Below are 14692 nucleotides of genomic sequence, written 5' to 3' on the forward strand. Positions count from 1 at the left end.
GGGTTATGGTATTGTAAAGTTTGAGATCAAGCAGGTGGGTGTCCCGATTTGGTAGTTTGGCAGCTCACCAGTTTGGCACAGGAGCCAATAACCCCATCGCTCTCCAGCCACCAAGTCTCAAGCACTCTGGGAAACAGGGTTGACATGGTTTTCTCCTGACTGTTTCTGGCCAAAAGACAGCTCAGAAGCCAGACCAACCTTTCTTTTAGTCTTAAATGAACCACGTATTGAGAAAAATTAGAGGCCACTCTTAATCGACAACCTACGTGAAAGGCCTCGGAATAAACCATATTAAACTGTATTCAATACTATATCTCTTTCTTTAAAAACAAAACAAAAAACCAAACAACAAAACCAAACAAAACCCAAAAAACAACAACGAAAAAACCCCAACCAAACCAAAAACCCCAAAGAAATCCCAACAAAAACTCCACACAAATATGCTACAGTTCTTGATGCTAATAAATATACCACCTTTTATTCCAATTTATCCTCATTAGCAACTAACAGGACAAATAATTACTCCAACTATTGACTATGCCCATATTTTTTACCCCCGAGTAGTGATCTGGAAAAGTCTGAACCAATTAGTGTTAAAACATTCTCCTTAACAAAATTAAAGAAAACAAACTCTTGAACAAAGGTCCTGAAAACATCAGTAGTGATCGTTTAGGACGAATAATATATTCAAATCATAAATAAATGATAAATATTTCTGATACTTAGAAGAATGTTTACACAGTTCTGTAAACTCATTCATTAAGTAGTTTTAATGAAAATAAGGCAAATAAAATCAGTAATATGGCAGCAATGTGTGTGGTGGCTCTCTGCACATGTGAATTTGGGAGAATCAACATTAACTAGTAAATCTGCAGTTGACAGAAAACTATAACATACATTTTGCATTTAAGGGGTATAAAAATAGGACCTGTTCACTAGCCAAAGCATTCATTAGTGCTTAACATTGTTATACAACACTATTCTGAACTGCTCATTGAGAAATTTAACACACACACAAGTACCCCTGCTATGTAGGTTTCTTCCTCCAAGATAAAATGATTGCAAACCACATTCCTTCAAACGGAGTCCAGCAACAAAAACTAGAAAAGGTGGGAAAAGGACTCCTAGCAGCACTCCTATTTACAACTTGGTGAAGTAAATTTTTAAAAGTGAAATTTCCATTTCTGCTCATGTTTAAAGGAAGCAAAAAACAGATGAGCTTGACCACAAAAGTTAATGACATTTAATACAAGTATCTAGACTTTTTCAATGAATACAATTCACTAGGTTACAGCAAGCAAAACCAGCTCTTTTCAGATGACAAGTAAGGGTAGGGATGACATTCCAACTGCCAAAATCTGAAGGAAAAGAGCCCAGCTTATCAGCCACCTGACATCTGAGTACATTTTTCTTTAATTCAGAACGAGGAATACAGAAATAGCTATTTTTTCCTGAAACATCTGGTTATTAGGAAGCCAGAATATCTCATGCTCCTACAGTTAAAAGCCATCTCTAAATTTAGAGCTTTCAACAGGTCCCTTGCCCAGGTGCACGTCCTGGCTAGGTCCTGGCTGCATGTCCGGATGAAGCTTCTGTTTTAAACATCCCCTAACACCACATGCCCTGATTTGCTCTGGAGACTTATTTTACTTATATGGAAATAGAATTTATGGGGTACTCCTAGTCCAGGCAAGAAACATGGACCAGAACCAGACTGCATCTGTACTTAGTTGAGGCAAAGAAAGTATCATAGAAAGTGACCAGTTTGTGGGAAGCGCCTGTTGAAAAACCTGAAATGAAGATTAGAATATGAACAAATGAAATCTCAGTATGATTAATAAACCTAACAAAAGAAAGAATGTAAAAAAAAAAAAAAGTACTACCTTCTTTTCAGTGGGGCTTGAAGTCTTCGATACTAATGCTGCTTCAACAAGGCCCTGCTCAAGTAAGGAGTCATATTTTATGCTTCTTTTTCTGTTTCTCCTCTCCTTGTTTGCTGGCTTTTGTTCATTTTCCTCTGACTGAGACACATCTGCACCATTGTCTCCACAAATGGAAGATTCAAAAAGGGGCTTTCCATTCATGTAGGTTTTAGTGATTTTCAGCTTAATTTCTGGAGAGCCATTCTTGATAGGAGTTGTGTTGGGTGGTGTTCCAACTCCCTTTATTTCCTGGGGTTCAAAGCGCAGTTTGGCATCTTGGGCCCCAGACTCGCCATTAAACACACGAGAGGTTAGATCTTTCAATTTATCAGCTGGAATAAATGGAAGAGCATCATGGCCATTATATTTTTGCATGACACCTTCTTGTAGAGTGGCAGACAGTTGTGCTTTGCCCAAGTAGACAGAACACTCACGATTCACTTCACAATTCTGAGTTTTCCCATTGGTATTTCCAAGGATCTCTGGTACCTGCTTCATTTTGATGTAGTTAATTTTTCGAGTTAACAGTTGAGAACTTCTTTTGATGCTAAAGTCCATTCAGCCCAGATGTTTCCAGTCTTACACTGCTATATTGAGACAAAAAGACAGAGCATATTTTTAATAATACAGAAATGTCAAAAGTTACCAAGTATTCAGATAAATATGTCCCCACTAATATAACACTCAAGGTGTTAAAACATTCAAGGTTTACTAAAACAAGTGTTGCTTATAGAATCATAGAATCACTTCAGTTAGAAGAGACCCTCAGGATTATCGAGTGCAACCGTAACCTAACTCTAGCACTAAACCACGTCCCTAAGAACCTCGTCTAAACGCCTTTTAAACACCTTCATGGAGGGCGACTCCACCACTTCCCTGGGCAGCCTGTTCCAATGCCTGACAACCCTTTCCATGAGGAATTTTTTCCTAATATCCAATCTGAACCTCCCCTGGAGCAATTGAGGCCATTTCCTCTCATCCTATCACTTGCTACCTGGGAGAAGAGACCAACCCCCTCCATGCTACAACCTCCTTTCAGGTAGTTGCAGACAGCGATAAGGTCTCCCCTCAGCCTCCTTTTCTCGAGGCTGAACAGCCCCAGCTCCCTCAGCCACTCCCCATCAGACTTGTGCTCCAGACCCCTCACCAGCTTTGCTACCTCCTCTGCACTCCCTCTAGTACTTCAATATCCTTCTTATAATGAGTGGCCCAAAACTGGTCACAGTATTCAAAGTGGGGCCTCAATCTTAAATCACCAAAAGACTTCAATATCTGTTAACATGCACTACGAAAAGGCCCAAGAAAAATAACTGATAAATTGTCAATTTTTAAAAAACAGAGAGCAAAATCACAGCTTTCGTTTTAACAATCGGTTGACAATCAGCATGAGTCTTACCCACACTAATTACTCAAAGGTTTAAAACAAGTAAGTCTTAGACCTAAGATAATATCATTAACAACATAAACCAGATGAGTTTATTTCTAAGAGGTCGTGCCAGCATAAACCCTCCCCAGGCTGTGTTACTGTGGCAACTGCACCATGGACAGCAGCAACACCAGCTCCTCCTCACTCCACAGATGGGCCCTCGAGCTTCCACCAAAGCTCAGCTCCCCAGGAAACACCACAGCTCAGTCTTCAGACGTGTCCCAAAGCCTTCTGGCTATGAGAACAAGTAAAAAGCGAGCGTTTTGTATTGTGAACACCAGCCCACTGGGAAACAGGTGATCCTTCAGGCCAGTGGCTACACTGTGCAAAATTTAAATAGTCAAAGCAACTGTTGGAGTTTCAGCTCTTTAATCTAACATCTGTTTATCATACAAAAATTTGAAAATATCCAACAAGCTAAAACTGCACTACTATCTGCCCTAGACAGGTTGTCTTGAGGGTTCTAAAATCCAACTCTGCCTATTTCAACACTATAATATCGTAGCAAACAAACGAATCTGGCAGAACAACTCTTTTGTGCTCCTAGACCAGGCAAGATGATCATTCTCATTTTTAAAATTCATATTCATAGACTCTTCATATTACCAGGTCCAGTGTACACATGATATAGAGAAATAAACCATCATAAAAATTATGAAAGCTCAGCAACATAATTGTCATGTCCATGCTCAGGGTAACCAATTTCATATATGATTAACTCGCGTACTTTCACAAGATCTCTGAAAACATGGACATGGGACAAACTCTCAAGCCAATTAATAGTATGACAATGTTTCAAGATGCGATTCAGCAGATTTAACTGAAATCATATTTATTTTAAGAAACAACTGATGACAAATTCTATAAATCTCTAGCCAAAAGGCAAACTTGCTACAGAGCATGTGACACTTATGGTTACAGAGATGACAGCAAAATTCCTTAAAAAAAAAAAATCAAAACACTGAATTGTTGCAAAATCTCTACTTCCTTTCCGCAGATTCTTAACAGAGTGAACCAAAATGCAAAACAGAGATTGGATTTGGGCATCCGCAGTCCCTCCATCCGAAAACCCAGCAGTTCTGCGGCCACAGACGCCCTCCAGTGGCTGCCTGGACCGGCCGAGCAGCCAACACCCCATCGGGCAATCACAGCTCCTCACAGCAGGACCAGCACCCCAAACGCCTCCTGTGACCTCCTCCTGCCCAACAACCACACGGGTAAGTCGAAAAACATTTTTTAATATGGCTCCATTAGCTGCTTACCAGGGTCTGGATTTCTGGATCGAGACATCTGCATTTTGTAACTCTGTTTTCATCCATAATTCTACTAGTGTTTTTTGTCCTGCTTAATAATATCTCTTACTCTCATCACTTATTTAAGCTAGAAAGCCATCGAGCTTGAGGCAGACCAGGACAACCCAAAAAAAAGCAACAAATAATCAAATCAGACTACATTACTGGTGTACTCAATCTCAAAACACTAGATGCATTAAAAAAAAGTGATAGCTTAAGAGTTTCAAAACATGAACAAGAGGGAAATTTTTCACTCCAAGAACAATCGGCCATTGGAATAATCTCCCCAAGGAAGTGGTGGATTCCCCAACATTGGACACTTCTAAGACTCAGCTGGCCAGGCTGGTGGGCCATCTTGTCTAGACTGTGCTTTTGCCAAGAAAGGTTGGACCAGATGATCCTTGATGTCCCTTCCAACCTGGTATTCTATGATTCTATGATAAAAATCATCATAGAACAGCTTAGGCTTGAAGGGACTTCCTCAGGGCCAATGCAGATCAAGCTGCTCAGGGCCTACAATGACCAGGAAATAACATTAAGTGAAAAGACATGGCTTAAAGAAATTAAGTTGCTGTTTCTACCTAATCAACCTAAGGGTAGTAATTCCATACCACAAAAATATGAAGAGCACGCGGTTGAAAAACCCTGAACTTTCAGGGTTTACCTTGATTTGCCTAATGTGTCTGAAGATACACAGCACACAGATTTTAGAACTTCAGTAAGGGAAGGTTCAGTTAACAATTCTCACTAACCCAGGTCACTAAAACCAGCTGAAAGCACTGTAAAAGGCCCTTCAAATCGCTGGAGCCTAGAGAGACAACAAATCCAGGAGTGTAACTGGTAAAAGGACGTCAAGGTACCTGGCCAGCAGTAAATGGGAAAACAAAGACACAGGCAGTAATTTGAGACAGTCAGATTATCAGAACCAGTAGATGCGGGTTATATAATATGGAAAATAGACCATGTTTGTACAAAGATTTAATGGAGTCAAATGAGAAGAGGCTTAAAGTAAGAGGCAAAATAATGAGCAAAGATGAGAGATGTGAGTACCTATATGCAAATACAGTCCCACTGGAGAGATGAGACTTGCAGAGAGCAACTCGCAGGTTAAATCACCATCTCTAGGACAACCAATGGAGGGAAATCGCCAATATGCATCTCAGTCCTCCTCGTAAAAAAACAAGCTATGTTGCGGAGTCCGGTTAAACAGAAGAAGCTAGCAAAGGTACAAGTGGGAAAAACAAAAGGTTTCAAGAAAGAAGGGCAAAATTAAAGCCGGTTAAATTTTGCACAACCTTTGCTATCTAAAATTTATGGTAGTACAAATACCATAAGCAAGAAAAAGGACTGGGCTCTTTGTGAGAAGAGGACAATAGAGCAGCTGAGCATATGATTAGATTTGGTAGTTAAATTAAATGCACTCATGCTGACCACCATATTACATAGATGCAAAAGCAATCCCTTATCTTTTTCTAGATGACTCTGTATCTATAGAAAAGGAAACTGGGGGGAGGGTAGGGAAAGGATGGGGACAAAAGTGCCACACACTCGTAGCAGCTAATGAGCTTAAGCTGGTATCATCCCATATTGATTGTCTGGTGACCCAACAAGTACCATTTTCACTAACAAAGAGGAAAAAACATGACAGCCAATGAGTCTGCTGAATAAAAATGGTATTTTGGCCTGTGAACAAATAGCTTTCAGTAAGCAAAAGAAGATTTGACTTATCAGAGAAAGGTCTCTAGATATTTTAATCAGAGAATGACAATCGGACAATCCTTGCAATGGCTTTGTACACATTTCTGTACTAAAAAACAGGTTCTACATAAGGCAAATTATTTTGCAGACATTTTAAACAATGTTATTAATTACTTGAAGTTCCATCATCTGACAGGAGTCATGAGCCAAGTACAGTTAGTCTGCATGTCAGATTCCTCCTTCACTGTCCAGGCCACTATCATTTATGTGATATTTATTATTCATTTCTTCCACATCTGCTGCAATTTCAGAGATGCTTTTCTTGTGTGTCAGAAATAATGGAGTAGTTCATTCCTTCCAATTCTGCCAAAGGGAGTGAACAGAGTAAGTAATCAAAAACAAGCATCACTATTAGATACCACTTTTGTATAAAGGTTTTCTTAAAGCCATTTCGCAGGTGAATTACTTAGGGAGCGGGGTGGGGAGAAGGGGAAGATGACACACCTAAATACAAATTCACAGTAAGATAACTTTATCCAGAAAAGCTATTTTTATTACCTACAAATCAGGCTTTCAGCTGAACTGAAAAAGCTAATACATGGCTGCTGGTTTTTTCTGTAAAGAGCTTTTTGCTAAGTCTTCTCCATTCTCTCATCAATTTTAAGACCAAAGGTTATTCCTGTTTTCAGATCAGAATGAGACAAAACACTTAAAGAGATTAGTAAAGTTGCAACACATTCTTGCTAATACATTTGAGAACTTGTTCACATTATCTTGCAAAAAATGTCAAATAGGAGCAGAGACATATTCACTATCATGTAGTGCATTGTGACTGTTCTTCGCTATATTAAAATAATGAAAAATTACTACAGGATCTAAACAGAATTTACTTTCAGAAGAAAACACATAACTGAAAATTGTATTGTGGGTTTGCCAATAATTGTTACAAACTAGCTCTATCCAGCAAATTCAAAAGCATTATCTCTCATGAAGAAAACCATTACTGCAATAGCTGATAGAGAACCAAAAATAATCATACTAAAACTTCCTGGCAATTTACCACTAGTCTTATAAAAAACTTAGGAAAGGGAAAAAAAAAAAAGAAACTTTAGTCCAAAGTAGCCAATTGTAAGTTTAAAAGCACCTGAAGTAAAGGCTTCATTAGTCTTGCAGTAGAAACACAATTGTTTCATTTAACCAGTCAGATGGCAAAGCTGACCTATGAAGTATTTTTAAATGAGTATGTGAAAATTTCCTTACGCTTATAGCATATAACAATGTTTACACAGAGATGTAACATACATTTGAAGAAAAAGATTAAGCATATTTTGAAAACTGTGTGAAAAAGGTTAGTGTACTTACAGTTGCACTTACACTTATTTGCCACCAATTTTTTTTTTTTTTAAGAGTATTGATCTTTTCTAATTTGTTTTTTGCCTTTTTTCCCCCAATGGATAAAATTTCAGAACCTAATTGTTACAGTCTATTTTCATCAACCAAAAGAAATATTTATTGCCTTCTCACAAAAGCAATACCAGCTTGTACAGTTAGGAACTGGAGAATGGCAAGCGAATAATTTCTTCACTTCAAATGTTACTTGTTACTGCAGAAAGGAAGGTTGCAAAACTGATGGACTTGTCTTTTTGTTCCTCCTCAGGAAAAGCTTTTGCCACCAACCCTTGCTTCTGAGAATAAGGATAGAAGATTCTGCAACAGGACTCCTCCCTATTAATTTGTTTTCTTCAAAATCAGAAGAAATATTCTTTTCTCCATTGCTGCAGAAATGAAATTTTGTCAGTTCTGCTCCTGCTGCTGAAGGTGGGTGGTGAAGGAAGAAGATATATTTGAGTAAATTCAAATTCTTGTAAAACGTCATTATTTCTATCTGAAGAGAGAATACACATACTACTGTGGTGTGACCACAAATCAAATAGAAAAGAATCACTACTTCTCTGCAAATAAGCAGAGAGGAACACTGATGCCTAAAATGGTAGGATCTACTGGATTTACTACCAGTTCTTAATAAACACTAAAAGGTAGCCCTCAATGGTCGTTCAACAAATGGCTAATAAGAAGTTATGTTTTCAAATGCAAACGTGGGAATTTTGTCTCCTGGAGAGTTCCAAATGGTTCAGCTGGAGGGAATGGCCCCTCTCTAGCAAAACTGAACTCGACAATTCAATACGGCCAGAACGCTCATCCAGTCCAGGTCTTTGCTCACCAATGAAATGAGTCTCTTGATGTCTCTGTCTCTTGGGTGAGCCAGAGCTGCGCATCTGGCTTCTCCTTCGCTTGGGAATGAAGAACCAAATGCAATCTCAAATAGCTCAGCGCTTGGGTGCAGAGTTCCTTCCTTATCTATGCTGCTTTTTCACCTGGTCCAAGCCTACTTTGAATTCCCACTCCTTCTTTAATCCCACTGCTTTTTCTTTTCAGCATCCTACCTCCATTCCTTGCATGACACCTTCAGGACCTGGATCCTCTGGTTCTACACAATACTCGCTGCAGTAGAAAAGCGCGCTAGAATCTGTTTGTTTCCTCTTCACTGTGGCCAATGATTCTGCCCTTATTCCCGTAAGTAGTCATGACAGCACAGCAATTGCCTGAAGGTTCACTGCAAGTATCATGAAAATTTCTGATCGTGCAAATTCTGAGAAACGAAGATTAAACCGGGATGGCAACGCACAGGAAGTAGTCAATATAAGTAATGAATCAAACCGTAGTATTCACAAAACGTTATCTGCTACACTTCTACAGAAATAAACAATGTTGCCCAGATCAGACCAGACAGCAACTGATTTTAGTACAGAGGATACAATCATTTTGCCTAGACCCTTAAAATTCTGCTACCTTTGTCTATCAGTGCACTAGAACCTGTTCACCCAAGTGGGTGGATTTAGATGCCAGAAGCACAGTTGGTGCTTTGGAATAACATTACAAAGCAGTGTTGTGACACCAGTGATAGATGAGGCCTTGTCAACAGTCAGAAAGTCTAGCTATATGCATACATAGGAGACCATCATAATCTCTATCCTACAGCAGTATATGGCCAGGTCTTCTGTTGTTTATAAAAACAGCAACACATTGCACTGATAATACACCTCTAATGTGAACAGGTGATATGTAAAAATAGAGATGATTTCTTTCATCCAGTACATTCGACTTCACATCCCATCACATTAAGAACTAGAAGGTAAACTTCAGAGGTAGTTAATACTGACTCAACAGCACTATGGGATTTTACTTACAGACTTGTACCTTTCATCAAGAACTGTACATATCCAGATCTGATCAATGTCACCTTGTCTATAATGTATTCCTGGCCATACTGTGCTAATTCTGGTCTACTTCATGCATTGACTGTAACTATATACATGTGATTATATTAATTATTCTACCAATGTATTACCCCAAAGCAAAAAAACACACACACAACTGGCAGCTGTACGCCAGGGACACTCAAACAAGGCCTGAGCTCACAAGAGACTTGGAACACTAGAACCCCTCCAAACAAATCCAAATACTTGCTAATAAGTGGCCTTTCTGATTCGGCCATTATTTGAAGTATCTCCCTGTGCTGGGTCTTTAACATGCTCTTGCCAAAATGCATTACTACCATTCACAGCGTTCTTAATTCCCTTTCTATTTCTACATCAGGAATCTCTCCAGAAGAGAAATTAGAATGACTGTTACAGGTAAAAGGTCTGGAATTTGAGGCAAGTTTTATATTTCTGCAGATATAGTGTAGTTTACCCATTTAACTTGGAGACAGAAAGATAAAACACTTTACTGTTCAACAAACCAAATCCTTCTTGTACACTCTCCAAAGCTTTTGCGTTGAGTGGTTTGCAACGGGTCTCTCTTGTAATCTATGCTGCCCTTTTTCTCAGCATAGCATTAGTTCTCTGGATTACTTCACTGCCTTAGGTACAGTGAATTATGTTGTACTTACTTCTTATGGGAAAATCTAAAAAGGTTTGACTGTAGAAAGAAGCTGTGCTAAGCGAAAATAGTTGCTATCCTTATTTGCAGAGTTTCTGAAGACTCAACTATCACTACCACTACTGAACCAAACATTCACCTGATGAATAGATACTGTACCTGCACTCTCTGCTACACATTTTAAGCCTACTACTTCTTTTTTGCACTATTGCTCAATTTCAGTCATGTTCCACATTTAATCACAGCGTTTGTTTCAGGTTTGTTCAGAAGTGCTAGTCTAAACCAGCTTCTGATGGTCTGCATTTTGCATCCACAGAAAAATCACAACAACGATTTCATCCTGAAGTATCTGATTGAAAGTTCTTGGCAACGACTCCATATAGCAAAATGATCCATATTCATATATTCCATCCTACACTGCTCTCCATGGCTCATACTTTGGCTTAAATCCCTCTGGCTTTATTATCAGAGTAGGATCTGGGCATTCTTTACTACAGAGATAACTCCCCAATTTAGATATTTCCGAGTGCCAGTGCAGTCAGGTTCTTTGCTCTGATGGCATCCCACCAAGGCTGGCAAGTTCCACTATTGATTTATCTGATACACAATCTTGGGAACCTCAGCTTCACAGACTAAGCCATGCCACAGCAGGAACATTTACACTTCAACTTATTATAATGAATAAATAAACAAAATGGGTCCCAAACATTGTGACAGGAGACAGCATTACTGCATCTCCATCCTATTGCTTCTTTAATTCTTTTATCAGTAGCTTTTCAAAATATTTCAAATGGTGTTTAGATTGCATTTCTAATAAAATCTTCCCTAACCTCATCCCTCTTTCTGGAAAATAATTTTGTTGTAAAATATTTCATCTTCTGCTCCTTGGTGTTATCTCTTCTTTAGTAAGACAAAACTCCAAGCACAGGACAACATTCACTCTCTGTTTTTGACCATGGCAAAGAAAACATGGAATTCTGATGTTAGCCCTCACGACCAACTATGTTTAAAGGTTATTATTATTTTAAAACACAGATTTTCAAAGTTGTTATGTGTGTTTTAGCATGGATGTGAAATGCCAGTATTTCAGTATTTTGATCTGAGGCACAGACCAGAAAAGGTTTCACGACGACAGTTAAATGGCCATCCCCGTCAGCCAACACAGCGAGACCGCCCTGTGCTGCTTCAAAGAGACACACACAAAACTGACAGTACCTTTCACAGACAGAAGAAGAAAAAATCTTAGAGCTTCTATGAAAGTCCGTCTCAGTAGCACACCGTGCTATAGTTTTCCAGTCATTTGCCACATATATATCCTTACACCAAATATGGATGGATATAAAATAGCTCAAATTTGTGCTGGGGAGCTGAATACCAAAGTTCAAAACAAGATCAAATTGCTATCTTGCACTAAGATAAAAATAGGACAAGTTAAAAGGATGGAGACAAAGCTAGAAACTGAGCCATTACCTGTTGAATAGCCCTTGCAATTTCGCACATGCTTTAAGTCACATATATTTTATTAGTTTCACATTATGTCACATATGAGAACCTACATCAGTGGTGCCCCAGGGAAAAGTAATTTTGCCCAACATTAAGAATACCCTGAAGTACATATGGGCTAGTGCTTCACTTATCCATACTTAGTCAATCTGATTGCTACGAAACGTTCAAAAAGATTTTCAAACATCTAATTTCTACATGTAGCTCATCACACCATTGTACTACCAGAACAATTTCCATGTAATAGTATTATTCCTTAACATTAACAAGAAGGATAGTAGAAACTTTGCTTTTGTTTCAACCATGATTAACACATATTTCTTTCCTGCACACAAGATGTGTTTTATAATAATCAGTTTATAGTATAATCTGTTACATGATTTGGACAGAAGCAGCTTTCAAATGTACTGGGGAGTCAATAGATTATCTGGTGCTAAACTTTAGGGTTGCTTGCAAGCAAAGTAATGCATGATGGACTATGCATTAACCTATCATCACCATACACAAGGTATTAGTATGGATGATCTGTTTTCCAGGAATCTTGCTTATTTTTGTAGTTTGCTATTCACCAGAAGTGCAGCAGAATAGAGTATGGTCTAAGTTTCCCTTATAACATGTTCTAAAACTTCCCTTCCAGCTGATGCTAGAAAATATAAAATAACTATGCTGGACACCATTGACTTGATAAAAAACATTAAAAATAGCACTTGACATATGACTTTCGTAATTTCTGTCAGTGTAAACTAAAAGAAAAAAAAGTAAATCTATTGCCTTCTTATTACCTCCAATGACTGCAGGTCATAGAGAAGCTAATTTGAAGGTGTAGCGAAGGATGAATTTAGCTAGTTTCTCTCTTTTCATTCAAAAAATGTTCCCAGAACCAAAGTCTTCCAAATAACCATTAATTTTATAAAACAGTTGACCCATTCAACCAGCTACATGGATTTACAAGCTGCAGGGCGACCACTGGCACATCAACAAGGCTCTCCTCACCCTTTCTCCCAAGTCCTCCACAATTAAGCACCAAATGAAATTTGGATTCCTATGACAAGCTCTGATAGGAAATTATTTTCTCTCTCCACTTCACCACCTGACCGCTTATCCTGGTGCCATATTCCATCTCCACCTTCTCATTTACACCACCAAGACTATAGCACATCCTCAGTGAAGACATTTCTCAAAGATACATCCTAACTGGCAAGCGATGCTTCCTAGAAACACAGACCTACTTATCCACTTCAGTATCTCCATTCTTCCTTCCTCCAAAGGCTAGATTCAGGAATTACACCAGATTTATCACATTTACTCAACCCCAAGGCCATTTCATTTGTCTTTGCAGAAAAGTAAGGAAAAAGCTCAAACAGTATAGCCACAAATATAGTATTAAAACATGCAGTCATCATCATGTACCGCATTATTAGTCCCACCAAGCATTGCTTTATTGATGTTTAATTACTGAATGTCAGAGTATCTGTTGTTTTCAGCAACACCATTTAGTGGATGTTTCCCATTGTGCAGCACAGTGCTCTTGAGGAAAGGTGAAAATGTTTTCCCCAGAAAAAAAGTGAGGTGCTTTACCTTGTTCTACACAGAAAATATTTCCCATTTTCATGCACTCAACCATCTTTTGCGCTTAAAACCTAAGAGACGCCTTGTAGTTATGTAAGCAGGAGTGACTAGAGGTGACCGAAACGCTGCAAGAATTGTGCTTCTATCTTCTCTTCATCGTAAACTACATCCTCAATCCGGTAATCTGACCAGAGCAGGTGAACCGTCACATCTGCATGGAGTCCCAATGCAGTCGATCGGCTTTAATCGACCACAGGGAAAGACAAGCATTTATCAGTTTGGAGAAATAAGGCCTCGCCTGGGAAACACACTGACACCGGTGGAACAAAAAGCAGCCTCAGTGCAAAAGTGAGAGGTGAATGGGCCACAAACAATAGGACACTGAAAAACAATCCCTTCTTTCCGTTCCTTTGCCACTTTGTTAGTGTAATGTTTTGGACACAGATGAATATATATTAAAACATATACACGCATGCAGGTTTGTATATCCTTACGCATCAATTTCACTGCCCAAATATTAGAAAGCAACCTCCTCCACAATCTTTTTGCTCCTAGTCTAAAACAAAGTGGTGGTGTTTTTCTTGTAATATCTACTCTATTGCATGCAGGCAGTAATTTAAATGCAATAGTCTCACCTGCAAAACAACCACTGGTTTCAGAAAAAAGCACGTAGCCCTACAGATATTAAACCCATTTTTTTTAATTCTTACTAGCCATTTGTTGGATTCATATTGAACTAAAAGGAAATATATTTTACATTTAACTTCCATTTTCTAAGCTACTTTAAATCTACACCTTTAAAGTATAATGACCTAGTTTCTTCTGACATTTTTCAAATAATATTTGATAAATTAGTAGGTTTTACTGTTCTTTTAATATGCAAATTTTTCTGAGTATGTATGAGGGTGGATACTCCTATAACGGTCACAAGAACTTGCCATATAGTCTCCAGGAATATCCAGCGCTTTTATATTCAAATACTGAAAAAGCTGTCATATTTTCTGATGGCTGCATACTAGATGAAAATCTCAGCATGCTTTAATATATGGGATATAAATGCTTACTGGCATAACCAAAAATTGCACATACTGTAAGTACTGAGCCCTGAGTAGTCCTGCAAAACAGCGGTTTTATTCAATGATTACATCCAACAGCCAAATAATACCACACTGTGAAATTGAGGAGTTCATTAAGGTTGATATGCTGCATTTCCTGAGCAAAATTCCCACAGCAAAACAAGCAAATAATAGCCTCAGGGATAAATTCACAGAAATTCTACTAACATATGAACATTCTGGTGAAGAACCAATTTATTCTTGCAGCTGAAGCCACCCATTCCA

At 38.6% G+C, this 14692-nt stretch overlaps 1 protein-coding gene across 9 annotated transcripts in view; it reads right to left on the reverse strand.

Moving 5' to 3' along the window:
• Window positions 1–14692, reverse strand: part of NSD2 (nuclear receptor binding SET domain protein 2) — a 102490-nt gene that overhangs the window by 60206 nt on the left and 27592 nt on the right. For 8 of the 9 annotated variants that reach the window (XR_010606183.1, XM_065634925.1, XM_065634926.1 and 5 more), the window contains exon 2: window positions 1884–2509. Coding sequence is in view for 8 of the 9 variants with exons in the window: in XM_065634925.1 (XP_065490997.1) it covers window positions 1884–2480 (597 nt within the window). In the remaining variant the exon portion in view is untranslated. Of the gene's footprint in view, window positions 1–1883; window positions 2510–6512; window positions 6702–14692 lie in introns of all 9 variants that reach the window. The other variant, XM_065634924.1, reaches the window with a different exon arrangement.

This window comes from Caloenas nicobarica, chromosome 4, assembly GCF_036013445.1.
Source record: "Caloenas nicobarica isolate bCalNic1 chromosome 4, bCalNic1.hap1, whole genome shotgun sequence".
Classification (NCBI taxonomy): Eukaryota; Metazoa; Chordata; class Aves; order Columbiformes; family Columbidae; genus Caloenas; species Caloenas nicobarica.